Raw genomic sequence first — 27,672 nt, forward strand, 5'->3', positions numbered from 1 at the left:
CTTCACAAAATGGGGGGGGGGATTTCTAGAGAGGAGGGAGCTTCTGAGATGAAAGAGAAGGACAGAGAAATCAAAGAGAAGGACACAGTAACTGAAGAGCTGCCAGACAAGGTATCAAAGTGGACATAGGAGGTGGCAGGAAAATGACAGATGACGAAGGAATAAAGCCAGGCTATGACTAAGCTTCCTACACAAATGGATAGAAAGGGGCAAAGGTGCTGCTGCATAATGTTTGCTAGGCAATCACTGTAGGCATGCAGGCACCATTTAAATACAAGCATCAGCAGTCACTTCAAATTTTCCCTGCTACAATAAAGGGTAAAAACAAAGACGAAGTTTTATTTAGCTCACTGTCACCCTGTGGCCTCAGTATCTGACAGTTAAAATTGTTCTTTTACGGACTAATCTCAGCAGCTGCAAATAAAAGAAATGGCAAAATAAACCAACAGATGTCTGGGTCTCTTATCGTAGCACTGTTTTCCTAGCTGTTACATCATTCTCCTAGACCTTTTCTGAACCTGTCTGATTTCGGATGGTCTTTCTGAACTATAAGTTTCTCTCATAACAGTGCACTGATGCCAAGTACGGCCATAGTGTCACCTCTGTACTCCAGCTCAGTATGTCCATGTGCATGTGCTTTGCAAAGACTGCATTAGCCTTTTTAGCATCAACAGCACACCATGAGCTCATGTTCAGCTGATCACGAACTCCTCTCTTCCCCCTCCAAGTTTCTGTGAGTCACTGACTGGCAAGATAAAATTTCCTGTGCCGTTTGGTTTCCAATTTATGGTCTGTATAATAATCACAATGCTAAAGACATGTGCTTTGCGACAGGATTAAACATAACATTTTGTGAGGTGCATAACGAATGAAATCTATCTTCCAACATCTCTCTGCTTTGCAATGTTCTCACGTCTAAAAGGGTGTAAGCATTTGGACCTCCGGGTCCTGGAGAGATCAACAGGGTCACTTTTTCCATATCCAGGTGGGTATTTTAACAAAAAATGTTGGAATAATATGAGACCTGTCAAGTCTCAGTGAGGGAGGATTTAAGTTTTCGTAACTTGGAATTGCAGACTGGCAATACAGTCATGAAATCCTCATTCTCCTAAGAGACAAGACTATGTATTCAAGTAGTTTTTGTGCTAAAAAAATAGCCTTGGTTAAAGTTACTCCTCACTAGTTTTACTGTGGAAGGTACTAGCTGCATTTTATTGGCTTTGCTGACTTAAGCACATCACCCCTTTGCACTACATCCCAGCTGAGATGGGACAGAGAGCACAAGGCTCCCCGGGTCCTGCAATCCCGACAGGGCATCCCACCACCCTCACCCCTGGGGCAGCCAACACAGGCCAAAGACAGCAGCAAGGCAATGGAAAAACAAAGCTTTTCAAAAAATAATTTATTTTCCACAAGGCTCATTTCACCCTTACGGTTTCTCCTGCTCACTCCCATTGCCTTAAAATAAGGGGAAAAGAAGCGAGGGAGGGGAGAAAAAAAAGGAACAAAACATGGCGAAAAGCCCCCTCACAAGCAGCACCCGGCCGCCGGCCTCCCGCGCTAACGGCCGTTGAAACCCCACTTCGCGCCCCGCCCCCAGCCGAGCTGTCCATCACCGCGCAGCCTCGCGCGCATGCGCGCTGCCGCTTCCCTTTGTCTCCCCGCGCTTCCCACCCCCACCCCGTCCTTTCCCCCTCCCCTTCACAGCGCGCGCGCGCGCGCGCGCGCGCGTTACGCGGCGGGGCGCCGCAGTCACGTGCCGGGGGCGGCGGCATGGCGGCGCCTGGCCGCGCCTCGCGGGCCGTCGCAGGGTGGTGACGCAGCGGCGGGGCGCTGCGGGGCGCGGGGAGGATGGGGCTGTGAGGGCGGGCGGCCGCCGCGCTGGACACCCCCGCGCCGAGCGGAGCAGGTGGCGCCGCGCCGCGCCGGGGCTGCGGGCCGCGCCGGCCCCGCCGCCGCCTTGGGAGTCGCTGGAGACGGTAAGGAGCGCGGCGGGCAGCGAGCGAACGAGCCGGGGCGGCCCCGGGCGCCAGCCCCCGCCGCGCGGGCCCCCGCTGCCCCCTGCGGGCGCCCAGGCCGCGCGGGGCCCTGCCCGCGCCGCGGCCCCCGCTGCCAGCACGCTGCGGCCTGCCGAGCGCTCAGCCCCCGGCCGGGGGCGCCGGCCCGGCCCGGGAAGACCCCTTTGTGTCCCGCGCGCTCGGCAGGCAGCGCGGGCCGGCCCGGCGCTGGCGGGCCGCCGGGGGTCCGGCTCCGGCGCTGGCGCGGCGGGGCGGGCGGAAAGCAGGGTCCTGGTGCTGCCGCTGTCGTGGGCTGGACCCCAGTCCCCTGTGGCTCTGCGCTCTGGCACCCTTGCTGCTCCACAGGGGCCGGCACGTTCGGCTCTGGACTGTTCCGTGCTTCACAGTAATGAAAGTCATAGCAGATCAGAAGTTCGCGCTAATAAAGCGTAATAAAGGTAATAGTAATACGCTAGTAGCCCAGAAAAATAATTCTTAAGTAGTAGCTGAACTGAAAAAAAATAAAGGCACTTGGACATGAAAATTACCCAGTGCTGTGAATGAGACTCAAGGCTGTTTACAAAGCTTAAATGCAGCTTTTTTTATTTTTTTCCTTTTTTTTTTTATTAATTTCATATTACCTGTCTTTTAGACCACAGTCATCTTGCCACTTATATTTTTTTTGTAAGACACTTCCTTTTTGTTCTTGTTCATGACATTTTCCACAACAGAAGAGAGAAAATCAGTTGGCTCTAGGTAACTCTGATAATGCTGTTCCAAAAGGATGTCAGGGAGTTGCAATATAGTACAATAACAGAGTTTTTTGTTCAGGATCTTCTTGCTCCAGGGTTAGACTTCAAGTTGGTGCCTGTATTTAGGCAGGGATAGAAATCTGAATACAAACGTGTGAATCTTTTTGAATACTTCTTCTTGGCCTTGACGGATTTTCTGTTATCTTCCAGTAACTAGGCAGTTAATTGGCAATAGGAACATAATGTGCTACAGTAATTTCACATCTGTTCCAAGTGTCTGGCGTGTATTTGCCATTAATGACATATTTTGAAACAACATTGTGTTTTAATAATGACTCTTTTTTTCTCTAAAGGTAGTGAAAAAGAAAATATCAAGATGAGTAAAAAGCCTCCAAATCGTCCTGGAATCACATTTGAGATTGGTGCTCGTTTGGAGGCACTGGACTATTTACAAAAATGGTATGGAAGACACTGTACGGTATTTGCTAAGAACAAAACTATTGTGCGTGCTGCAAGTTATGCCATCTGATTATAAAACAATATTGTTTCACACATGAACTTCATGACAGTCAAAATAATAAATCTGTTAAAATTATTATATTTAAAGAAAATAGTATCTCTTCAGAAATCATAGAAAGCATTTCTGTTTTTTTTTTTTTAATTTCTTATGCAATCATATTAAACAAAAGGCATTTTCAGAGTAGTGTGGAACGTAGTGTCGTGCAGGATCGGATATGTTAATGTGGCAAACTTTAACGACCAAAGGCTGCTTTTATTTTTGTCCTAAGGTATGCAAGTGCATTTATATCATGTTCAGTAATCAAATTTTACAGGTACACAGAACTGATTTTTTTGAAAAATGTACTTCATCAGAGTTTTTAAATAGATAAGCTTGGTCATATTTGTATTGAATAATTGGAGGAATAATGAGCTTAAAACTGTGCCTCACCCAGACATATTGTGAGCAAGAGTCAAGATTACAAGCTGCAAATCTCTGGACGCAGACATGACACTACACAGCCCAGATACTGTGAAAGGAGTTGTTCCTTTGAAAGACACATTCTTAGTCAAAATTTAGTTAACACGAATGGGTTAAATGCATGGGATGTGCTGGCCATGTTATTTCAATTTGAAAAAACTCTGGCTGTTTTTAAAGTGGATGACACAGGTAGTGGATACTTCTCTCCAGGTGGTTTTTCTTGTCTGTATCAATCACTGATAGCAGTTTAGGAAATATAAAGGCTTTTGTTGCATTCTTACAGAATTGAATATGTTCTTGTTCATGTCAGCATCTGATCCTGCAAACCCCAAATTATGTGTTAGAGAAATCTGCGTTTTGTAGATTGCAGATGTTTACTCCAGTAGTTTCTTACTCTGTGGAAAAAGTTGGGTTAAATGCCCAGATTTGTTGGCACATTTTATCTGCTGTGCTTTAATTTTAGGTGTAGTTAAATACAGTAATAGAAATGTTTGTTTTAATAAGCATATCTTCAAAGGAAAATATGGTTTAAAGAACACTCCTTATTTATTAAAGAGGATTTTCAACTTACTGAGTCTTTAACTGAATGCCAGGATAATGAAACTGAGTAGTGCTATAAAAATAATAAAGTAATTCTAATAAAACTGACTTCTTATAGGAGCTCCTGTGACTAAAGATAATTGATTAATATAATAAGCTAACAAAATTAATATGTAAAAATTTCTTCAGATTAACGGTATCGGAACAAGATCACTAAATATGCAGTATATAGGGATTTTTTTTCCCCCAGATTCATCCAGCTTTCCAAAGGATAGGCTCACTTATCAGTTCTGGAGTACCTGGCTAGATTTGCAGGGGTCTTGTTGCAAAGTATGCAGCTGAGTATTTGGTATTCTTAGGAAGAATAGGATGTATTCTGAACTTTCCAAGAATTGACTTGTCAGCTGGATCACCAGTAGAAAAGATATAGTTCATGTGAATGTAAACTTCTATGATACTGTATATAGAAGCAGGAAGTTAATATTAAAATTTGGCAGTTACAGCAGCATTCAAAACAAGCCTCTGTTGGAAATGAAGTCAATGAAATAATATTCACGTAAATAACCACAGCACTTGTTAGAGAAAGCTTACTGTTCTGTTGTTATTAGAATGACAGTCTAGAATAAGTCTGTTATTTTTTTCTTAGCTGTCTAGCTGTTGCCTAAGAGGGTGGCAGATCTTTTTAAAAATTGTTTCTATATATAAGCAGTACACATTCCCCTCAGCTGCATGTAGAAATGGAACATCAAAGAAAACAGTTGCCTAACTTATATGAAACCTCTTTAGTATGTTTCTAACAAAGCAAAAGTTGAAGAGCAGTAATACTGCCTAACTCAACTTTCTCTCTACAAGTAACTGAGAACACTTGCTCAAAAATAGTTTGTAAAAGAATTTTCATTTTTTCATTCTCTGAAAACTTGCTGCTGTTTAAGCACCGATCCAAATTACATGATGTAATGAACTTTAAATGTTAATCAAAAAATGTTTCTGGAAAAAAAAATCCTTTACTAAAGTGTCACTTGCTGCTTTTGCTTTCTAAGACACTTCTGGAGCTCTTAAGTTTTCATCAGTGTAGTAGTTAATGAAATGTATCTCATGAAACTTGCTGTTCTGTTCGATGAGTTCTTTCAACTTTGGAAAGGTTATTGTGTACCTTCACTATTGCTTGAAGAAACCATTGTCTTTTAGTGGGGAAGTTTTTGCATGTAGTGCTTGGGTCACCAATGTCGTTTGACTTGTACAAATACTGAACAGAAGAAGGCCTGGTCAGACTGATCGGCAAGGAGAGGCTATCAAACTGTGTGTTTATTTTTGGTGGTGTTTTGCTTTATTGTGGAGGTGACTGCGTTTATTTCCTTTGTGAAGTGAAAAACGTAGTGTATTGTTACAAGGGAGGTCATCTGACATAATGTGTTTGTACCACTTGTTAAATTTAAACTCAGCCAAAAGGAACTATGAAGTGCAGTTCTATTCAAAATCCACATGATCATCTGTCATGAGATAGTAGGTAAGGTGGGACTGACTGATAAAAGAAAATTATTAAATAAATAAAATGCTTGGAGGCCTGGAGCATGTGCCTTATGAGGAGAGGTTGAGGAAGCTGGGCTTCTTCAGCTTGGAGAAGAGAAGATTTTTCAGGGAACCCACTAGCACGTACAGAGAGGTAGTTAAGGTGTAGCCAGTGCTTCAGTTTTGCATGATTGGAGAAGAGACAGGAAGTATAGATTGAAACAGGAGAGATTCAGAAGGCAAGATACAAGGAGAAACATTTTTCCCATGAGGATAGTCAGATAGTGGAGCAGGCTGTCCGGAGAGTTTGTGCTGTCTCCAATATTGGCAGATGAAGCTCTGAGCAACCTGGTCTGATCCCATAGCTTTGAGTGGGAGATTGGACTGAAGACTTCCTGAAGTCCCTTACACATGCATGCCCAACACTCTGCTGCTGACAATACAAATGAGTATTTAAGATGTTGAAACAGCAGTAAAACTGCACATATGTGCAAGTATGTGCATATTTGCAAGGTTGATTCTTAAAGTGCTACCTCCTGGGAGTATGATGTATAGTTTGTATAAAATTGATGTATTTCTAGACCTACTTAAATTTGTTCTGCTATTGCTGTTTTCAGCTCTCTACTGGTTGTCCCATAGAAAACCCTTAGTAGTGTCAGATACTGCGCTGAAAAAGTGATTATCCTGCCTATGGATTTTTAAAACTGATTATAAAAGTTTAAACTATAAATTAGGTAATGAAGAAAATATAGTTACTTGTTCTTTGCAGCAGTTTTGAAGTGGAAACAGCTCACACAAATAGGTTAGTTATCAGAATAACAGTATGGGTGTATTTAAGTGTCTGGATGGATTTTTTTTTCTCAATATGGAAGAGGTATCTTTTAAAAAACTTATTAAGATTTTGGGAAATTATTGTTTAGTATGGTCCTTGCTTTGAATTTCAGTTGACTGAGATACCTGACAGCCTGATATTTGAAAGGAGTGTGAAGATTCTTTCTGTTGGTATAGTAAAGGTTAAAAGGTGGGGAGGTAGAAATAAGGGCTTGCAAAGTTTGCAGATGCAGGAAGACTATTTACAGAGAGGTCAGAATGGAATGCATTTAGTATTACATCCTCTGAGAAATAGAAGGAAAGACTTCTTATCATGAATTGAGGAAATGTGTGTCTGTTTCTGGATTTTCTGTAGGTGTGGATTTAGGCATATTGCCTAGCATTTTTGCATCCATTTTTCCATCTCTTAAAATAGTTGCTTTCCTACTTCATAGGGTAGTTCACTTCTTGTTGATCACTTTTGAAGGGCCAAATGGAAAACTTTGATGTAAAAGTATAAAATACTGTTCTTGTCCATTAATATCTGTCGACTGTATCGGAGAAAATGGGTGTTTGAAGGTTTTCTTTTAGCGTGAAGAAATGAAAACTGACATCTACTACTAAACTTTTCCTGTTTGCATATCTGATTGTCTGACCAGTACTACCTCATTTAAATTACATAAGCTGCATGAATTTTGCAGCTTTATAAATAAAGTTATGTAATTCTCATGGGTTGGAATCACTGGAACTTGAGTATGGCAAATGAGCTTTATTTAAATTAAGCAGATTCATCAGCCAACAATAATCTTACTGCTCTCTTTAAAAAAAAAAAAAAAGAATTTGAAATTTGAAAATTTGAATGAGACTTTATTGAGATTTTTAAATACAGCTTCCAGCATGCTTGCAGTGTTTTTTTTTTTATGCAGATTATTGATCCTTCTCACTAAAAGAACACTTGTATTATTGAACAGGAATGCTCTGGGTTTTTTGTTTTGTTCTTTTCTGTAAATGGTAAAGACCTTTTTCTCAGTCTTCAAAAAGATTTCTTTTTTTTTAACCTTTTTACAATTTGTGCTAGAGGAATCTTTGCAAATCCCTTAGTATAGAGTACTGGGAGTAGGTGTGTGTGTGGAGAAATAACCTGACTGGTAGGTAGCTTGCCCTTAGAAATCATCACTTTTCAGTACTGTAAAGCATGTTTAGGTTCCCTTTTGTAATACTTCTTCATATTACCTACTTGTAGTTCTGCAACTGATTGAACTTCTTCATATAGTTCGTTTTCTCTATCAGACATAGCCATTTTCAAACGAATTTTTTCCAACAGAACAAATACCAACACTGCTTGTATTCAGCAAAAGATTTAGTATACATAATACGAATTATCAAAATCTGTTAGTGCATTTCTTTCTATGAAGTTAGTTATTGGTTGAAAATGATCAGAAGAACCTACTAAATTCTAATGAGGAAAGTTTGAGTGAAGTGTCAAAAGAACATGTTTTTTGAATTTCAGTCTTAATGAGATGAAGAAATTTTATTCAGTAAAGAAGAACTTCTTGTCATTTCTGCATACATTGTTACTAGGGTTCTTAAAACTTTAGTATCAACTTTTCTTATTTTTGCTGCTATTTTTTCTTTTATTGGCAGGAAATACCTACCTATGAAACATTTGTAGAGCAAATTTGTACAAACTTTGTACAATTTGTATAAAAGACATAATAACAAAAGAATATTTCTATGTAATGTAAAATTTGCAGTAGTAAATTCTGCAGTATATATATCCAAGTACAAAAAGCTACTCGTTTTCACTGAGGGACCGGTATTATGAAATATTACTCTTAATACATATTTGTGGCACACTGTGTGGCTAAATTTAGTGGATGTTGAGGGTAATATCTTATTGCTAAATCTATACAAAGTTATTTTTGATTTACTTAATAACCAGTCATATATAGTCTGAGTGGTTAAGAGATTAGCTAATCTTCCATTTCTAAAGATTGAGGTTGAATGCAAGTTTTGGTTTTATTCATCTTGCAGCCGCTGTACAGCTAGTCAGCTTAATAACTTACATTTAAGAAGCATAATTTATTGGAATAAAGGTGTGTTGTAGTAATTACATGATTCTTGTAAGATTTAGCTTTGTAAAACTTTTAAACAACTTGATTAGCAGAATTTCTTTGTCAAAGACAAATAAACTACTAAACACTTGATGCTGGTTTTGCTTAGCTCTGATGAGTGATCCCTAATGAGATTAAATACTTTGCATCTTTTATTAACTGATTCTGAGTTTACTTCTTAATATTTCAAAATATATTAATGTCCTGATATGTGACTTCCTGAATTTTCCTTAGCATCACCTTTGGTTTTATTTGTTTATAAGCTATATCCTGTATTTCACTCTCTCCCCGTTTTTCTTTCCAAGGCATTCTACTTTATTTTGCTAGTTTATCCTTTTTGTTTTCTTATATACAGAGTGCTTGGAATGCTAATTTTACTGCTGATGGCCAGATGATTAGGCTTACCAGCCATACGACAATAAACATGTAGCAAGGGAACTGTTCTAAGACAGTGCCGTGGTGGGCACATCACCCTTTAGGTGCCTAGAAAAAGATTTTCCCTTGACAGATATCACTGAATTCCATGAAGTAGCCTTAGCTTTAGTTCTTGATGGTCTCTAACTAACCTGAACTTTCCTCCTTTAGTGAGAAAGAGCGCAGTCATCTTTTGTCCTTCATTTCACTACTCCAGTCTCAGTGCTTGGGCATAAGCTCTTGTTTTTAATTGTTGCAAAGCAGAACTTCCTGTCCTCTTCCACTTCTAGTATTTTTCCTTCCTTCAGTCTATTAAATACTACTTATATCTCCTTTACTACTAGTCAGAGCTTTTTCAAGTAACCTTCTTACTCATACGTGTCCTGTATTAACAGTAAATCAACTTTTTCCTCTGCTTGGCTACTCTTTCTGCTTATTCTGGCACTTGATGTGTGGTTTTAAGAAGCTTGAAATCAGAAGACTTGAGATGACCCAGAAACTAATAAGATTATATTTGGTTAATTTCGTAGCAGCAGTGACCTGAAAATGTGTGAGAAGAAAGCATCATTGGACCTTAGGAAAACCATCCCTTGGTTCATTTTTATTTTTTTGAAACCGTGCTCAAAGTTTAATAAACCAGAATGTTGATAATAGGAATTTGATTTTGGTTTTTGTTTTTGTTTTCTTGCAGTGTATCAATTTCATTATCCTCATTTGATTTTTTTTTTTTTAATTGTGTTTGTCAGTGCCCTTTAGAGGCATTAGGAGATTCCTGTTACTGCTTTGAGAAGTCCAGTGGAGCTTTAATTTTTTTTTTAAAAAGTATTTTTCATAGACTGGCAACTGAGAGTCTGCAGTTTGAGAAGTTGATTTTTCTTAAAGTTCAATGAAAAGAAGATAGGAACTTAAGGAATGGCTGTGAAAATGTTTTGAATTTCTGAAATGTATGGATGAGAGAAGTGCAACAGGAGGTGAACTGTTCATACATTCTGATGTGAGGATAAGATGTGATTGAAGCAGTTGCAGTAGTAACCAAGCAGATTAGAGAGTTTTTCTCGCTCTGCAACTCTAGTAAACTAGTCTGAGATATTTAGATGTTGGGAAGCTCTATGTAGTGCTACTCCTGAAGAAGCAGGACTGGAAAATGAGTAAAGGAGCAAGTTGAGACAGTGGTACTTTGTGCTTTTCTCACCAGGAAAGAAGGAAAACCTGTGCTGCTTAAACTTCTGTATCTTAATCAGAATGTAGTGTTAAAGACTTCTTTAACCTCGATGTTTTGAATAGAAAATACTTGAAAATTAGAACATGTTGACTGGATTCCTGTATATGTCAATAGTATTTCTGGCTAATGGAATATTCAGTAAGACTGGAGGTTGACACACCAAGTTCTGCCCTCTAATACTGCTAAACAGTGGCATTTTGGTAGAAAAATGCATTATCTACTAACAAAAATGAAGTCTTTTTATTGTGGTGGTATTTCTCAATGCCTGTTTTATTAACTTCTGGTCATCCATAACCTTCTCTATTGCACCATTATTTGTGTTTGGACATTAGAAGCTATTTCCAGCTTTGTTTTGTTACTCAGAATATAAACTGGAGAAATTTTTTTTTATTATTTTTTAATTTTTTTTATGCATTTTTTATAGCAGATTTTGTGCATTTGGATCTGTTGTAATACTCTTAAGAGGAGAAGCTCAATTTTTGCCTCTTTCCAGTTTTCTGTGCACTTCATAGTTTAGAGTAGCATGACAAAACCGGTTATTAACTTTGCTACCTTACTACAATTTTGTGAAGTAATTCGCTTTATTGAAACGAATAATAAGACTGAGTAATAGCAGTTGCTAAAGATAGAGGAACTTACTGTTTTTCCTACAACTGTAATTTAAATTTTATGGTACCTAAACCACAAGGTCATTTGAATCCATGTTACATCCTTGCCACACCCGCAAAGTTGGATACCAAAGACTTGTTTTGTTTTCAACTCAATTCTGATTAGCTCTGAGTAGGTACAGCGTTTGTGAGAGTAAAATGCACGTCTTAAGATTTGCATATTCTAGTGGATATGTAGTTACAAGGAAGTGACTGCTAAACATAAGTACTGTGAATCAGATTTAATAGCAGTGAAATTATTGAAGCTGATCTTTAATAAGTGGCTTAGATTAGTGGAATGTTTGGTTGACTTGTTTTGATCAGATGCTTGGATTTGTCTGAAATTAATGGAACATTTTAGTGAAACATTTGATGTTGAAGGTAATGAGCATACTTTTAAAACTAGCTGATTTCCTGCCCGTATACAAGCAAACATAAATCCTTTTATTTTTTTTGCCTTAAGTGAGCACAAGTTTTAAAACAACTATGCACAAACTTCTATTACTAATTTCAAGCAGCCTTAGTCTGGTAGTTTGAGGTTTATGTCTGTATTTAATCACCTATAATGCAGCTGATGATATTATAGTAGTGTGCAGCTATCTAAACGTTATCCTACTAATAATAATTTAACATCTTTTTTCAGATTCAGATTTCTCAGTACAAAGTGTTAATATGACTTTTTGAATGATCATACAAATGTTGTTGTATCAAAAACAGAAAAAAAAACAACCCTAGAAAAACCTTTTGAATTTCAGTTTGCATTTTTCATTCAAGGTATCCATCTCGTATTGAGAAGATAGACTATGAAGAAGGGAAGATGTTGGTTCATTTTGAACGCTGGAGTCATCGTTATGATGAGTGGATTTACTGGGACAGCAATAGGTTGCGACCTTTGGAGCGACCAGCGTTAAGGAAAGAAGGGCTGAAAGATGATGAAGAATTTGTTGTAAGTGGCACGTTTATTTTGACTTTGACTTTCTTTAGTAAGCTGTTACATTTGTTTTCCTACATTAAATCTCTCTAGTGCACAATGCTTAACTTTATAGGAAAAGATCTAAATATTTAAAATATTAATAACTTAATTTTTAAAACAGGATTTTAAACCTGGAGAAGAAGTCTTAGCTCGTTGGACAGACTGTCGATATTATCCTGCAAAGATTGAAGCAATTAATAAAGAGGGTATGTATTCGTATATGATCCATCTGTAAGGGCTGTTTGCATATGCTATGCTCTAGCTGTAGCCCACTTTAAAAGTGGCATGTATATAAAGCTTCCTTTATGACCTCAATATACTGCTGAAAATGTTTCTATTCTACCAAATTTAGCAAGAGATTTGATCTTTTGTCTGTAGAAAATTAAAAAACTGGAATGTCTCCTAGAAGATAAAATGCTGAATGTTTCATCAGCAATGAGAAAAATATTCTTTGCATAGTCTTATAAATACTTTGTACTTTTGATGATTTGATTTCACTGTGTTAAAAACATTATTTTAGAATACAAGAAAATAAGAAAATTTTAAGTTCTGTTGATTGTAGAATAATAATGGAAGTGCAGAACTAAAAGAAAAAACTTATTTTAGATGCAGTGCTTCACAGTAGAGTGATGGTTTTTAAAGAACATAGAATGGATTCAGAGTTTTTACTGTAGTTTAAACCAAATGAGCATTTGGTTGTGAATTAAATTGTTTCCCTGTAGTGGTAGCATAAACGTTGAATCAATCAATTTAGTATGAACAAAAGTGACCTCTTAAACTTGCTTGGAATTGTGCAAGTGGACAAGAAGTGACAGTATAACAGCAGGTGTTTTAATTATTTTTTATGAATTCTTGATCCTGCAGGTAGTTAATGTGGAGTTGCTTTGTTCATGTAGCCTGCAAAACATTTAGGTAATCAAGTGATGTGATGTACTTGTTTCCTAACCACTTATAGTAATTATATCAATCCTTTTGTAGGAACGTTCACAGTACAGTTCTATGATGGTGTTATTCGATGCCTTAAGAGGATGCATATCAAATCTATGCCAGAGGATGCAAAAGGGCAGGTAAGAATATTAGGTATCATTTTGTTAGTTCTTACTTTTTTTTTTTTTTTTTTTTTGGTAATACTTTGAGCCTTGAAAGCTAGTAAAAATATCATCTAGCATAACTGTTTTAGATTACAGTCTTTTTATTCTGAATCCTTCGCTATCTTGCTTCAACAATTTTATGGATGAGGCTTGCAGTGCCTTGGAGTGTGCGCTGCTCTGGTAATGTTGCCTCTATCTGAAATGTCTAGACTGCTGACTAATCTTTTTCTGGAGTTTTGTCTTATGGAGGTTACAAGCACAGGGGCTCCCATAAAAAAAGTCTTTCTTTTTTTAGTTTGTGGCCTTTCAGTAGAAAGCTTTAGCTTACCAATGGTCTGTGCTAGTGATTTTCCTTCCCCTGCCCCTCTTTCCCACTCTTGGCTTGTTACAGTGATAGATTTTTACCCACGTGTTCTTGTTAACTTCACCATTGTGTGGGCTTTTTCTCCCCTGTATCATAACTTTTAGGAGTTCAGACAGATAAGTAATACTTGTACCTCTGATGACGTCTTTGTTGCTCTTAAAGAGGAGATTCTGAGTAGATGTGGATGCAGGCTGTGAAACAGGATATGATTTAGTCTCTAGCTGTACTTCAGAGAAAAAAAAAAACTAATATCAAAACCAGTTATATACTTTTGGGTTTATTTTGCATGATAACTATTTTCATAATTAATGAGAAGTAACTCCACTGAAACTATTTGAAACTTGGATATAAGAAATGTGAAAAGGCTATTCTTATTTGCTCAGTTTTCTTTGGGACGAAGAAAATTCAGATATTTCACAATTACTGTTGCAACAGTTTATATTTTGCTCCTGTGACAATAGCAGATGGAGACAAGAACTATCTTGAAAACGGTTCTGTATCCTGGCCTCATCCTCCATGTTGCAGGTGGCTGTATGTTATGGTTGAACATCTAAACACTGGATCACTGTGCAGGCAACATTTGTACTGTTTATACTGCCTTTCCTTAAAGAGATTAAACTGAAGTCCATATTCAGGCTACTGCTGACTTCTTGCTGCAACATTACAATAATTCTGTTAAATCAGTCTGTAATATTTCAATTAATATTTTCACTTTGACAGTAAGTTAGGAAGCTAGAGCATTTCATTTGACGTTTTAAAAAGGAAATTTTAATGTGGTTGCGACTGGACTAAAATAGCCCTTCTGTGGTAATGTAAAGAAGTCCCTTCCTCTCAGCCCTGTGCTTTTTCTAGGTAGCCATACTGTGTCTAGTCCTGAGTTATTACTCTTTAGGCCACAGGCATTTTCAGCTTAAAATGTAAAAAAGTTTGTTTCTTACAGATACTGGTTAGCTATTGTATTTTGATGTCTGGAAATGCTTGGTGGCAGCCCAGCTCATCTTAAAATTTCCAATTTTCTGTAGTGGTTGTGAGCAGTGGCATCAGGTTCATGCATCTCAGTGGCTGAATGTAGATAGCTTCAATGAAGTCTTGAGAAAGAAAAAGTGGGCCAAACTTAATACTACTTGTGATGGAATTATCATAGAATCAGTAAGGTTGGAAGGGACCTCTGGAGATCATCTAGTCCGACCTCCTCGCTCAGCAGGGTCACCTACAGCATGGTGGACAGGGTTGCATCCAGGCAGGCCTTGAAGATCTCCAGAGAAGGAGACTCCACCACCTCTCTGGGCAACCTGTGCCAGTGCTCCATCACTCTCACAGGGAAAAAATTCCCCCTCACGGTCAGGCGGAACTCCCTGTGCTTCAATTTCTGCCCATTGCCTCTTGTCCTGTCACACGGGACAACTGAAAAGAGTTTGTCCTCGTCCCCTTGACACCCTCCCTTCAGGTGCTTGTACACATTGATCAGATCCCCCCTCAGTCTTCTCTTCCCCAGGCTGAAGAGGCCCAGCTCTCGCAGCCGTTCCTCGTAGGGCAGGTGCTCCAGCCCTCTGATCATCTTTGTAGCCCTACACTGGACTCTCTCCAGTAGCTCCATGTCTCTGTTGTCCTGGGGAGCCCAGAACTGGACACAGGACTCTAAGTGAGGCCTCCCCAGGGCTGAGGAGAGGGGCAGGATCACCTCCCTCCACCTGCTGGCAACAGTCTTCCCAATGCAGCCCGGGAGACCATTGGCCTTCCTGGCCACAAGGGCACATTGCTGGCTCATGGTCAACTTGTCATCCACCAGTACTCCCAGGTCCTCTGCAGAGCTGTTCTCCACAAGGTCAGCCCCCAGCTTGTCTTGCACCAAGAGGAACACCAGATATGCTTCCTGCAACACTAGTTGAAGCTAGATTTGGTATTTCATTATGCAAAATTAGAAACAGACACAAAGTTTTGCAGCTGTCAGAGACAAAGCTCTTTCTTTTTCTGTAACATCTGCCACATCATTATGCTATAGCAAAAATATATGCCTTTCAAAATGTTTTTGTGGTCTTTAATAATAATGTAGGCTAAGATCATCTTTGAGAATCAGTTTTCTAAAACTGAGTTTAATCTAAGCCAAAACCTCAAACTCAAATTAATGTTTTCAGGTTTTTACCTTATTATTCTATGTGAAGATATTTATTAGAAATGATTTATAGCTCAAAAAAGCCAAGACTATAACTTGATTTGAGAAAGTGCAGTTGGCAGATCTGACATTTCATGCCTAGCTTAAACCTACAGCTTGTTTCTGTCTTTTTCTAAAGGAAAATAAATTTTAAGATATGTCTAAGAAACTTCTTTAAATTCTAGAATATTAGCAAACTTAACAATGCAAGATCTGTTTTGGGGGTTATGTGCTATATGTGCAGAATTTTCATTACTCTGACTAAGAAGGATATAGATTATTTAATTCTTTGTTAATGAATATTAGTGGTAGAAAATAGTCATAAACATGTAAAAATCAATTTTTATGCAAGTTTTAATATTCTCGGTTCTCAGTCCTACTAAAAGAAAGTGTGTGACCAACTACATCTGACCAAGAGAGCAAGAGCAGTAATTATCACCTATAGAGTAAAATACTTATATTAGGCATATTATTTTTTTCAATAAATTTAAGGATGCTGACAATAGTAACAATATACTAATTTAAAAAGGAAATGTATTCTTTTATTTGAGCTTACTGTGTCTTAAAGAGATTGTAGTTGCTAATGTTCCATTTCTGAGTTAGACATGCAATTTTATAAGCCTTAGCTGTGAAAGTAGAAAGGAAAAAAAAAAAAAGAATGAAAATGTTTGTGTAGTTCAATGCACGGAGCCTACTGGTTAAGCTTCTCAGCAGAGAAGCTCAAGTTAATTGAAATAACACAGAAATATGACTAAAGCAGTGCAGAGGGAATAAGAAAAAAGATGGGATATTGAGACTGCCCTTGTGAGAGCACATATGAAGTATTCAGATAACTTAATTTTTCTGTTTCATGTTTTTTGTTTTATCTTCGATGTAATTAGGCGCGCGAGAGGGAGCAGATAGCGCCGGAGCTGAGATTAGTGACGGAAATCGAACCAAAAGAAGTGAGTTTTGAGGAGGGTTTTGAAGGAGAGGGAGGGGACTTGCACCCAGGAAGAGGAAGCTGAGGAAAAAGCATGAATTTGCGATGGGGACAGAGGAAAAAAGAAGATATGACAGGAAACCATGTGAGCCAAGATGTAGGTGGGGCAGACTGTTTAGAACCTGAAAGGTGAGAGTAAGGAGTCCAGTCTTGATAAGGCATCAGACAGTCAATAGGTTAATGGTGCTTTGTGTATATGTATGTATGAGTGTGTGAAAAGTTGGAAGCTAATGTGCAAGGAGAGGAAAAACAGCTGAAGCAGTAGTACCATAGAGATGCAAGAAGGTGGTGGTTGTAGATTGGTGAAGGGAGAATGATGTATGTGAATTCTGGAATTGGCACAAGGGTTGAATTTTAGAAATGATCCTGTTCCTGCCTTTCTGCTGTTGCGGGTTTAAGATTATGCAATGGAATATTGTAATTTTTTTTGTTTGTTTTGTCAATTGATGTGTAAGGGTGTTGGATAATTACTACTAATTTCTTGGTTGTGCAATTTCCTATGATTCAGTTTAGTGAATCTAATCAGCATAATGACCATTTTCTTAAGTAACTATAAGGTAAAAGTTTGTCTTCTAACCAGTGTCCTGTTACTTCTCTCTTGCCAATTGTCTTTGCTTACTTAAAAGATGAACCTTAGGAGGGGAAAAGGAGAAAAAAAGGAAAAAAAAGGAAATTCAACTTTTTTTAAAAAGTTGTATACATAAGTGAGAAGCTTTCACTGTGGTAAGATACTGTGGGAAAGGGGGAAATCAGGTTGGATGTGAACCTGCTGAAGAATTACAAAACCACAGCCAGGAAAGAGCCAAAGTCAGAGCACTAGGGAGTAGGGAAGATTTATCTTAGGAGAATTTTACTTTATTTCTTCATTGTATGCTCCTGTTTGGGTCCTGGGCTTTGGTTTGCTAACGCACCAGAAAAAAATTCTGCTATAAAAGATTTACGACGAGTTTATGCAATATCTGTAATCCTTATTGTCCTGCTGTTGTGGTTGACATACACCTTAAAAATGGCCTTATCTAGAGAGAGATTTCAATAGTCTCTCTGATTTAGTTTCCTGCTATTCTAGCTTCCCCTATTTTTTGTTAAAACTTTCTAAAAATGTGTCTTTAAAAGAATTGCATCTTTTTGAGGTAGGAATTTCTGAATCCTTTGAAAGAAGAGGTGGGAGGGTCACCTGAGCATCCTAGATGTTCTCACAGGTCAGGAGCTGTGCAGATGAGTAGTCGCTCAGCAGGAATTAAAGGTTAAAAAGCAGGAATTCTCTGTGTCATTTTAATGTTTACAGAAGTTTTCCTCAATCAATATAAAAATGGAACCACTTAGTTTCCAGCCAGTTATCTTCACTGAGTTTAATTTTTAAAAGCTAATCTACAAGAAAAAGCATAAATGTCACCATAAATAACATCTCTCTGCTCTGGCTTCTGAATGTTTAACCTTACTTCATTCTTATGTGTGTCCTGCCACTCTTTGTAAGCTCCATGTCTTAAGAAAAGTAACCAGACAATGAAAGAAAAAACAAAACTCCCTTTGTGTTGCACAATAATGGTTACAGTTAAATCAGAATACTTTTTTCAGTGTGCCCATTCAAGCTTTAAATCCTCATTGGAAAGCTACTGACTTCAGGTGCCTAGCTTGACTGAAAATGGAAAAGCTGTTAAGCTGCTTTGAAGCTGGCCACAGTTCCTCTTCTCCATACTTTTATCATAAGGTCCAACCTGCAGCCATGTTAATGATCCTCTACATCCCTTGGCCAGAGCACAGTATAGCGCTACCATCAGGTCTCCTATCTCTGCAACAGCTCTAAAAGCTCAATCCTTTTTTTGACCTGCTGAGTGGGAAAGGCTCTGGATGAACTGGAGCTAATGTGGGCTCTTTTTGGTTGGCCAAACAAGAGGTTTGCATGGTTTCGATCGACTTTCCAGCTAGCAGTTAGATACGCTCTTCATGGCTGCCATGGCACCAAATGGCTCTGAGAGTTGCCTGTTGTGCAGCCATTCTGAAAGCGCTTCCAAAGTGTTTTCCTACTAGCTAAACTGAGCATATGCATCTTGCTTTGACAGTGTGGAGATGAAACACTTCATCTTAGAGGAGCCAAAACTGCTTTTGTTTTGAAGTGCATAGTTTGACACTATATTATTGATGGGTACCTTGTGCAAAGCAGTGAATGGTATATTGAGCTTTGCACAAGGAAAAAGTGTAATACAGGAAAAAGTAACGCTGCTGTCATTTGTGTTATGCTCTCCTCATACATCAAAGAAGGCAAAGAAACCTCAGTAGAACCAAAATTTGAAAGATTGATAGAATGTACTGAGTGGAGGAAAAAAAGCTGTGTTTTGTATGAAACGAGATTTTATAAAAATGAAGGTACTTTAGGTATCTTGTATGATAACATAACAGTAAGGAAGCAGCCCAAGATAAAATATGATTTAAAGTTGAAAGGGAGTTTTTCTATTTTTAAAGCTCTCATGCAAAAAATAGATAAAAAATTGAGTTCTTATAAGGGTTTTCTTTATATTTGGTACAACAAATCTAAAACACTCTTGGAGCCAAATTTCTGTAGTAAATTAGTTGTTCCTCAAAAACCCACTCAGATAGTTAATAGTTATTGGTGAAATGTGAACATTGCTCTTAGTTTTTATATCACATAAAATTTCTCCATGGAACTTGATGTTACAGAGTGTTTGAAAAAATATTTTAATAAAAGGTATCAAGCCAAATTTCTTGTAATCAGATTGATTCCTGACACTCAGGAGACATCAGGTCTGATTATTCCAGACTAATGGAAAGAGCTTGACTTGGCTCATGAAAGTCTTTAGTTCTTTCCATTGTCTATAGAGTGACTACAGACTTCATTTATGTTTCTAAGGGTAGATGAATTTGGCTCTAAGTTCTCTTCATTCCCTGATTGTTTGTGTATGGTCAAATTAACTATTTTCCAAATGGTACTCTTTAATTGCCTTAAATGTGGATTGTGAAATTCAGTTATGTTATAGAGAGCTTTATTGAAATTACTGAATAAACTGTGGAAAATAAGACTGCTATTTGTAGTTACTGTAGAAACATACAATTTAAAAAAAGCTTTGTCAATGCTTTATAAATGTAATTAAGGAAAAACTCTATCCATATGTCATGCAGTTGTGTGAAACATGCTTAAAGTTGATTGCAGTTTTGAATAATAATTAAATTTGAGCTATGGTGGTTTGTTTGGGTTTGGGACTTCTCGAATTTCTAAATCTGTAAGACACAAAAGAGGTAGGGAACTAGTGCAGCTAGAATTCTATATACAGTGTACTTTAAAAGTTTGTTTTTTTTCTCTTGCTCTTTATCAGTATGTCATGCAGATAAATACTTCAAGTTTATATAGGCAATTTGGGAAACTGGTTTTATCACTCTTGAGTACTAGCCATTAAACTATATTCAACTGCTTTGGAACATTTCTGGATGAAATTGCACTGGGTTTATAAATATGTGCTGTCTGAATCTCAAACTGTTTTTAATACTTACCTTTTTTTCCTTTTTGGAGGATTGGATAGCTTTGGTCAAAGCTGCTGCAGCAGCAGCAGCTAAGAACAAAGCGGGAAGTAAACCTAGAACCAGTGCAAACAGCAATAAAGATAAAGAAGAGAGAAAATGGCTAAAAGTTCCTTCAAAAAAGGAAGAAACTTCAACCTCTACAATCATGCAGGAAGTCCAAAAAAAGGAAGAGGAACCTACATCTAGTGACACATTTGGTAAAAATAGATTCTTTAAAAGATGAAATAGCACCGATAATTGATGAATTAAGTGTATTTAATTAAATAACATTAATGAAGTAGGAAACTTTCTTCAGTGAAATCTAGTTCCTTTAGCCTTTTTGCAAAACTTCTGTCCACCTTAAGAACAAAGTGTAGGTATTTAAATGACATTGGACGTTCTGATTACAGTACCTGTTAACAGTGAGATACTACTAGATACTGTTTAAGATAACTTTTCCAATATGAGTGAGGTTTCCGTACTCAGAGTGGTTGAAACTCTATTTCTGGATTGATAAAAATTTGTCATTTTAATAGTCTGTAATTTTCATAATACTGAGTAAAAATTTCAATTTTATTTTGTGTCTAATGCTTCAATTTATAATACTGTAAATCTTTAGAATATAGTTATTAAAAATGAAATGGAAACAAAGTTTTTAACTCCAGTGTTATGATAGTTCTGAAATATTAACATATTTTTGTTTTGTTAAATATTTATTAAATATGAACTTACTAGATTTCTCTTTTGTTTAACAGTGGGTTTTCCAGTAGTGGATGTTCCAAAGATGGCCTTTGTGCAGGCAGAGAACACATTATCCCACAAGAGGAAAAGTAATCTAGGCAACTCGTTTCAGGCAAAGAGAGCTCGTCTTAACAAGATCACTGGTAAACTCCCTTTTTTTGTTGTTGTTACAATATTAGTTCCTTTCTAATGTATTGAAATACACATGCGTATATATAAGGTATTCAAGCAGATCAATAAAAGCACATTCTTCAGGCATATATTATCTGCAGTCTCTTGTCTAGAATTTTAAAGCAACCTAGAAGTGGTAATAAAATCAAATTTGTTTGTAAATTCAAAGAAGGTTCCCTGACTTGACTTGTATTTTTAATTTTCTAGGAAGATAAATCTGAACTGATAAGTTTCTTGCATATATGTTTTTATTATATATTTTTTTTTTAATTCCAGCTACTCTGTTTCTCCATTATTTGGTGAATTTGGTGTTTACACAAGTTCTTAAGAGTTATGAGTTACATAGCACCACTGTAAATTAGTGCTGTCATTGGTTTGGGAAGATCAAACATTATATTGCAGTTTGTCATAAAGTAAAACAGTTGCTGAAAAGATTTTGCAGTATGTCATTTAAAAAATACAAAGCCTACATATTAATTGAAACAAAGAAGAGCTGAAAGTATTTAGCAGTATCCAAAGCATCTGTTCCTTATGTTTATTACGCAAGGATATTAAGGGAAATCATATATAAAGCCATAAAATTCCTTTTTTTTTTTTTTCTTTTCTTGAGTTAGAATCACAGAGTGGTTGTAGTTGAAAGGGAGTTCTGGAGATCATCTAGTCCAGTCCACCTACTCAAGCATTGTCAGATAGAGTACATTTCCTAGGACCCTGTCCATACAGCTTTTTAATATCTTTAAGGAAGGAGTCTCTACAACCTCTCTGGGTAGCCTGCTCCAGTGCTCCGTTATTCTCCCAATAAAGAGGTTTTTCCTTATGTTCAGACAGAGCTTCCTGTGTTTCAGTTTGTGCCTATTGCTTCTTGTCCTATTGCTGGTCACAACTGAAAAGTCTGTCCCCATCCTCTTTATACTCTGCCATCAGATATTTGTGTGTAGTGTTAAGATCCCCCTCAGCCTTCTCTTCTCCAGGCTGAACAGTCCTAGCTCTCTCAGCCTTTCCTTACATCAGAGGTGCTGTAGTCCCTCATTTCCTTAATCATTTTATTAGCCTGTTGCTGGATTCACTCCAGGAGCTCCATCTCTCTTGTATGTGTTTTATTCCAAAATTTAATAGGAATTTACTGACACAGATATGGAAAAATCATTTCAATTTGTATTCCTTCTCCTATACCACCTCCTAGTAAGAAAATTGTGTTGCCAGCATTGATCCATCAGTATTTAGAATGAGGTAATATGTTTATACCTGTAGTGGGAAAGTATCAGGGCATGCTTCAAAAGTTAGGGGGGGGAAAAGTTGTGAAGTTCCCCTTACAGAGGTCTCTTGGACATAAAGCAAGAAAAAAATAAAATCCTGTCAATTCTAGAAAATAAAACATGGTATGAAGTCTGACAACTGTTCTGTGCTAAAGATGAGATTTTTGCTAATAGATACAGTAGAGTTAGGATATTCATATAAAAATTTATTTCTATAAAACAAAAATCTTATTTATTAAACTGCACGATGAGTTTTTGCAGACTTGTTTCTGCTGATGTGACCTTTTTTAAGTCAGCAGCTGAGAATAGTTAGTTTTTTTTATCAGTATGGTGCTATTTCAGTCTTTTTTAGTCAGTGCTCTCAAACTAATGGAGTAAACAAATGGGTCAGTTTAGAGTGTGTTACGAAGAAAGTGCTGTTTAATAATAATAAAAAAATGAGAAACCCCTTCAGTCTCTAGAATTTCCTTTCCTAGAAGGCTTCCTCTTTTGTATTGAGTATGACTAATGGATGACTGATCAATTCAGTCTCATTTCTATTCTCCTTTGCTCATACTTAAGTCCCAACCTAATTGCTGCTGAGTAGCAAGAAGATCAGTTGTAGAAGAAAGATACTAAAAGCAGTTAAAAGCCTTTAGTTCCAGAAATTGTGGTTTTCTGTGCTTATAGAAAGAGCCTGCTGTCCTAAGGAGTGCTGTGACAGTATTCAGGTTGACCTGCAGGAAAGTAACTCTGTGGGAGTCCTGTTTGACAAGAAGTTAACCATGAACCAGCAGTGTGCCCTTGTGGCCAAGAAGGCCAATGATCTGGGCTGCATTTGGGAAGAGTTTTGCCAGCAGGTCGAGGGGGTGATCCTGCCCCTCTGCTCAGCCCTGGGGAGGCCTCATCTCGAGTGCTGCGTCCAGTTTTGGGCTCCCCAGGACAAGAGAGCCATGGAGCTACTGGAGAGAGTCCAGTGTAGGGCTACAAAGATGATCAGAGGGCTGGAGCACCTGCCCTATGAGGAACAGCTGTGAGAGCTGGGCCTCTTCAGCCTGGGGAAGAGAAGACTGAGGGGGGATCTGATCAATGTGTACAAGCACCTGAAGGGAGGGTGTCAAGGGGACGAGGACAAACTCTTTTCAGTTGTCCCGTGTGACAGGACAAGAGGCAATGGGCAGAAACTGAAGCACAGGAAGTTCCTCCTGACCGTGAGGGGGAATTTCTTCCCTGTGAGAGTGACGGAGCCCTGGCACAGGTTGCCCAGAGAGGTGGTGGGGTCTCCTTCTGTGGAGATCTTCAAGGCCTGCCTGGATGTAACCCTGTCTACCATGCTGTAGGTGACCCTGCTGAGCGGGGAGGTTGGACTAGATGGTCTCCAGAGGTCCCTTCCAACCTCAGCCATTCTGTGACTCTGTAATTGCAAGCAGGCTCACATAGACTAAACTGATTAGTTAGACAACATAATGCTGCAGCTGTTGAGTTATCTCTCTAAAAGCAGTTTCTATTTGTTTTCATGAAAACTAACTCAACTAATTGAGGTTATATTACGTTTCAGTGAAAATGAATTCATCCTTTAATTCCAAGACAAAATTTGTCATGCTTGGTAGTTATTCTATGTATCTAACTTCTTTCAAAGCAACACTCTCCTTTTGCAGGTTGTATTGTAATTTTTGTTTATTGCCATATATAATGATGAAGTATTTTGAAAGTGTAACTACTAATGATCACACTTCCTCTTACTAGGTGCTAATTTCTTATGCTTGGATGTTATATACTGTATTTTTTTTTGATCTCCAGCGTGAGCTTTACTTCTGGATTTGATGAAAGGCTACCGATTATGCTTATGTGTGTACCCATCAAAGTGGCTACAAGAAAATAATAAGGCATTGTAGCTGTTAGGAAACATGCACTTACCAAATGTCCTATGACTATATTGGGGAAGTAAAAGTAGAGCAGACAATTTGGCTGTAGGAGGCTGTTTGAATGGAACTCTTCATGAATTTAAATTCAGCATTTCTTTCTTGAATCTTCACTCATTCTTCCTGCCTGCTGCAAGAGTAGCAGCTGCACCTGGTTTTCTTTGCTCACCAGGTAACAATACTGCTCGGATTTTTTTTTCTGCTGCTGCTACCACTGGGTGAATTTACACTTGCAGAAAGTGAAGGTTATCTCCAATTAAGAAGGTATTAGTGTCTCTCTCGAACTAGTTTTTGTCTGTGTTGGAATGCTTGCTTCTACATTTCCCAGTATTGTCCAAAAGACCTATTAATATGTGCAGCGAGCTAATAGAACAAAATACTTGTTCTGTTTCACTAAGTTGCATCATATTTTTTATTTCTTACATACATTTACTGACCAAAGGTGGTCCACTGGTAGTCCTAGTGCTTGTAGAGCTGTCTTGTCTTCGACAGGCATGGTGTTTGGTTAGCGAGATACCTTGTGGGAAGAAGGAAATAAGGTGGGCTGTATATTCACAAGTCTGCCAGAATTTAGGTCAATTTTGTGGTTGTTCTTTCTGAACCCCTGAACTTCCATGTTGAAAAAAAAAAAAGAAATCTCTTAGATAAGTGAGTCATTTTAGTTTGAGCTGTATTGAAGCACACTCGAGCAGGAGATTATCTTCAGATTTATATTAGTGTAGGCAATATTTTGGTTCATCTGGAAATATTCTCAAGAATCAAGAATTTCAGGAATCAAGTAATAGGTACTCTCTTAGTCTGTTTTTACATTAGGGACTTTTGCTACTGCAGACATAAATATGTGAAGAAAGCCCTTCTGAAAAATAGTCCTACCGTATTCATATATATCTTCAAATGTGTGCAATACCCTCTCAAGTGCAAAAGTTAAATGCAGGACAGCACTGAATATATATAGGTAGATATTTTTAAGAAGTCATTGTTATTGAAATTCTGATAGTAAGTTTTTAGAATCTGTCTGTAGAACCTCAAAAGCTGCATTCTAGCTTGCATCTCTAATTTTGAAGATTACTTCATGTTTTGTGACAGTGGTCAAATTAAAGAACATGTATAAATCGAGTCAGAGAATTGAGAAAGGTAATTAGAGTTGCAAAAGTTAATTTGTGTGCAAGAGCATCTTTTATGAAATCCAGTGCAGTATTAAAACCTCTTCAGACAATATTTGTATTACTATCCTAGGGCTACATAAGTTTCTACTTGAAAGCTAACTTATTTCTTTAGCTGTAAAATCATAGTACTTTGCACTTCTTGTTATGAAGATGGTTTTCTGAAAAAGTTCTTTAAAACATCTTCCTGTTTCAGAGAATTATATTGGAAGTGTAAATGCTTCATATTTCTTTTCTCATCATGTTTTGTTTTCCACAAATCCTTCTCACAAACTTTTTTTAAATAAAAATCTCTGCAATTTTTCTCCTAAGGTTTATTGGCATCCAAAGCTGTTGTTGTGGATGGTGCTGAAAAAAAGGAAGGCAACAAAGAAACAGCTCCAGTCCTGGAGCAGGTATGAAATGGTAGAGTTTGATTCTTTTTCAAGATTCCCACTGGAGTGTGCCATGGAAGTGTAGTACCTACAACACTAAAATTCGTCCCTTTGTACATAATAGGGAACTGAAACTCGATCTTATGTTTACATTTTGTCATAGCCAGATGTATGGATTTTTGTCTCAAATCACAGAGTTGACCTGAGTTTCAGTAATGAGCTTTCGTATCAAAAAAAAAACTAACAAAAAACAAAAGCAAAAAATCACCATGCAACAAAAAGTAGGAGACCAGTTTCCCAAGGTCCATTTTTATAGCTGAAGTTATGACCATTAATGGCTTAAGAGAAGACCCTTACACAAATTTAATTTGTGTTTGAAACAGGGTTTTTCAGCATCAAGTAAAACTTCTTTTGTAAGAAGTTTCTTTTATATTTTAAGAATTGGTGTTGTAGACTGTTTGTTTTATGAACTGCTCAATGAGCCATACATTTTGCTAGGGTGTATATTTTAGTAAATACAAAAAAGAAACTTTTAAATAATGTTAAGGGTCTGACTTTTAAATCTGCATATTTGCAGAACCTAAAGGCTGCTATTTTCTTTGGCTTATTCCATTGTGTTCAGGCATTGCTTGACTCAACTGTGCATTATTCTGCATATTAAAAGGGCTGAATGCTTAAGCACAGTAAAGCAAGTTAAGGATGAAAAGTCATCTTGATGCTGGACATCTTTGCTTTGCATTGGTTTAAATCAGAGCCTTAACATAGTTTTAATACAGCTTTTTTGTATTCATTTTCATTCATTAATAGCAGTGTTTAAATAAAATAGTCTCGCTTTACGCACTGAAAAGAGCACTTCTATTCTTAAGCCCCGGCACACTCTGTAAGCAGTCCCTACCCCAAGCTTCCCTTGATACTTTGGTTGTACTGGTTCTTTAGAGCTGATATCTAACTGCATTGCTATGTTTTTTCCATTGATGCCACATTGGATGCGAGTGCTGTCAATGGAACATTATTTTCTGCTTTTAATGCCATCACTGTAACGGCTAACTGAGCCACTGCGGTGTCAGAGCATTGACTGATATTTTGCATAAAGGTTTACAATGTATTGACATGACATTCCATTTCTCAAATTTTTGCATATTAAAGATGCTATGATTTATTGCTATTGTGTGTAATACTAATTTTCAATGTGCAAAAAACTGTGAAATGGCTGAGAGCATGTGGTTTCTGGAGGAATCATTACAATGTAAATCTTACCTTGCAGAACCCCGTTGAGATGAATGGGACTTTGTTGTTTACATAGACTGTGTATGCAACAGTATAAACTACAGTGCATATTTATTAAAAACTTTTTGTTATTTCTTAGCCATAGTAACTCAGCTGTTTCTATTCTGTTGATTAGAAATAAAACTACAGATGTCTCTGTCATTGTTTACATGCTAATGGTCTGAAAAACCTTGTTTTTGGAAATATTAGTAGGCTCTTTTAAAGAGGCATCTAAAATCCTAAACTGTCATTGTGCTTCCCTTCTGTCTGAAAACATCAACCCTACAAATACTTAAATGATCAACTGTATATGTGGGGGGGAATTATGAGCTTAAAGCTTTTTTTCATTAAGTTACTACCCGAATTCAAATTAAAATGGCCAAGTTATAGAATCCCACAGAAGAAAGCTGACAACCCTTAATTAAAAGGTTTTGTCTGCTACTGCTGTAAAATTAGATGGGTAAAATACCTTGATTATTTTTGTTTTTTTGTTTTTTTAATAATGTAATACAGAACATTATAGAAGTATTCAACCCAACATCCAGAAACTTAATTTGCTGATGGAAGTATATTTTATTTATATTTATATATATAGTTTACACTTGTCTCCGAAACCTCAGACAAATTGGTGCAGATACAGTAGGATATTTAACTGTATTAGGGTATGTCATGCTATATTTCCTTTTGACCAAGACCTGCTTAGTTGAATAGCATTAAGGTTTTTAATGTTAATTTGTCCTG

General features: G+C 37.5%; 1 protein-coding gene across 7 annotated transcripts in view; it reads left to right on the plus strand.

Moving 5' to 3' along the window:
* Window positions 1–1,850: 1,850 nt before the first annotated feature.
* Window positions 1,851–27,672, plus strand: part of PHF20L1 (PHD finger protein 20 like 1) — a 54,546-nt gene continuing 28,724 nt past the window's right edge. For 4 of the 7 annotated variants that reach the window (XM_062570638.1, XM_062570639.1, XM_062570641.1 and 1 more), the window contains exons 1-9: window positions 1,851–1,979; window positions 3,103–3,208; window positions 11,759–11,930; window positions 12,079–12,163; window positions 12,936–13,024; window positions 16,446–16,508; window positions 20,070–20,277; window positions 20,815–20,943; window positions 25,604–25,686. In XM_062570638.1, the coding sequence (XP_062426622.1) occupies window positions 3,126–3,208; window positions 11,759–11,930; window positions 12,079–12,163; window positions 12,936–13,024; window positions 16,446–16,508; window positions 20,070–20,277; window positions 20,815–20,943; window positions 25,604–25,686 (912 nt within the window). In that variant the 5' untranslated portion in view covers window positions 1,851–1,979; window positions 3,103–3,125. Of the gene's footprint in view, window positions 1,980–3,102; window positions 3,209–11,758; window positions 11,931–12,078; window positions 12,164–12,935; window positions 13,025–16,445; window positions 16,509–20,069; window positions 20,278–20,814; window positions 20,944–25,603; window positions 25,693–27,672 lie in introns of those variants that run through there. The other 3 variants (XM_062570640.1, XM_062570643.1, XM_062570644.1) reach the window with 2 other exon arrangements.

This window comes from Rhea pennata, chromosome 2, assembly GCF_028389875.1.
Source record: "Rhea pennata isolate bPtePen1 chromosome 2, bPtePen1.pri, whole genome shotgun sequence".
In the NCBI taxonomy this organism is placed as follows: domain Eukaryota; kingdom Metazoa; phylum Chordata; class Aves; order Rheiformes; family Rheidae; genus Rhea; species Rhea pennata.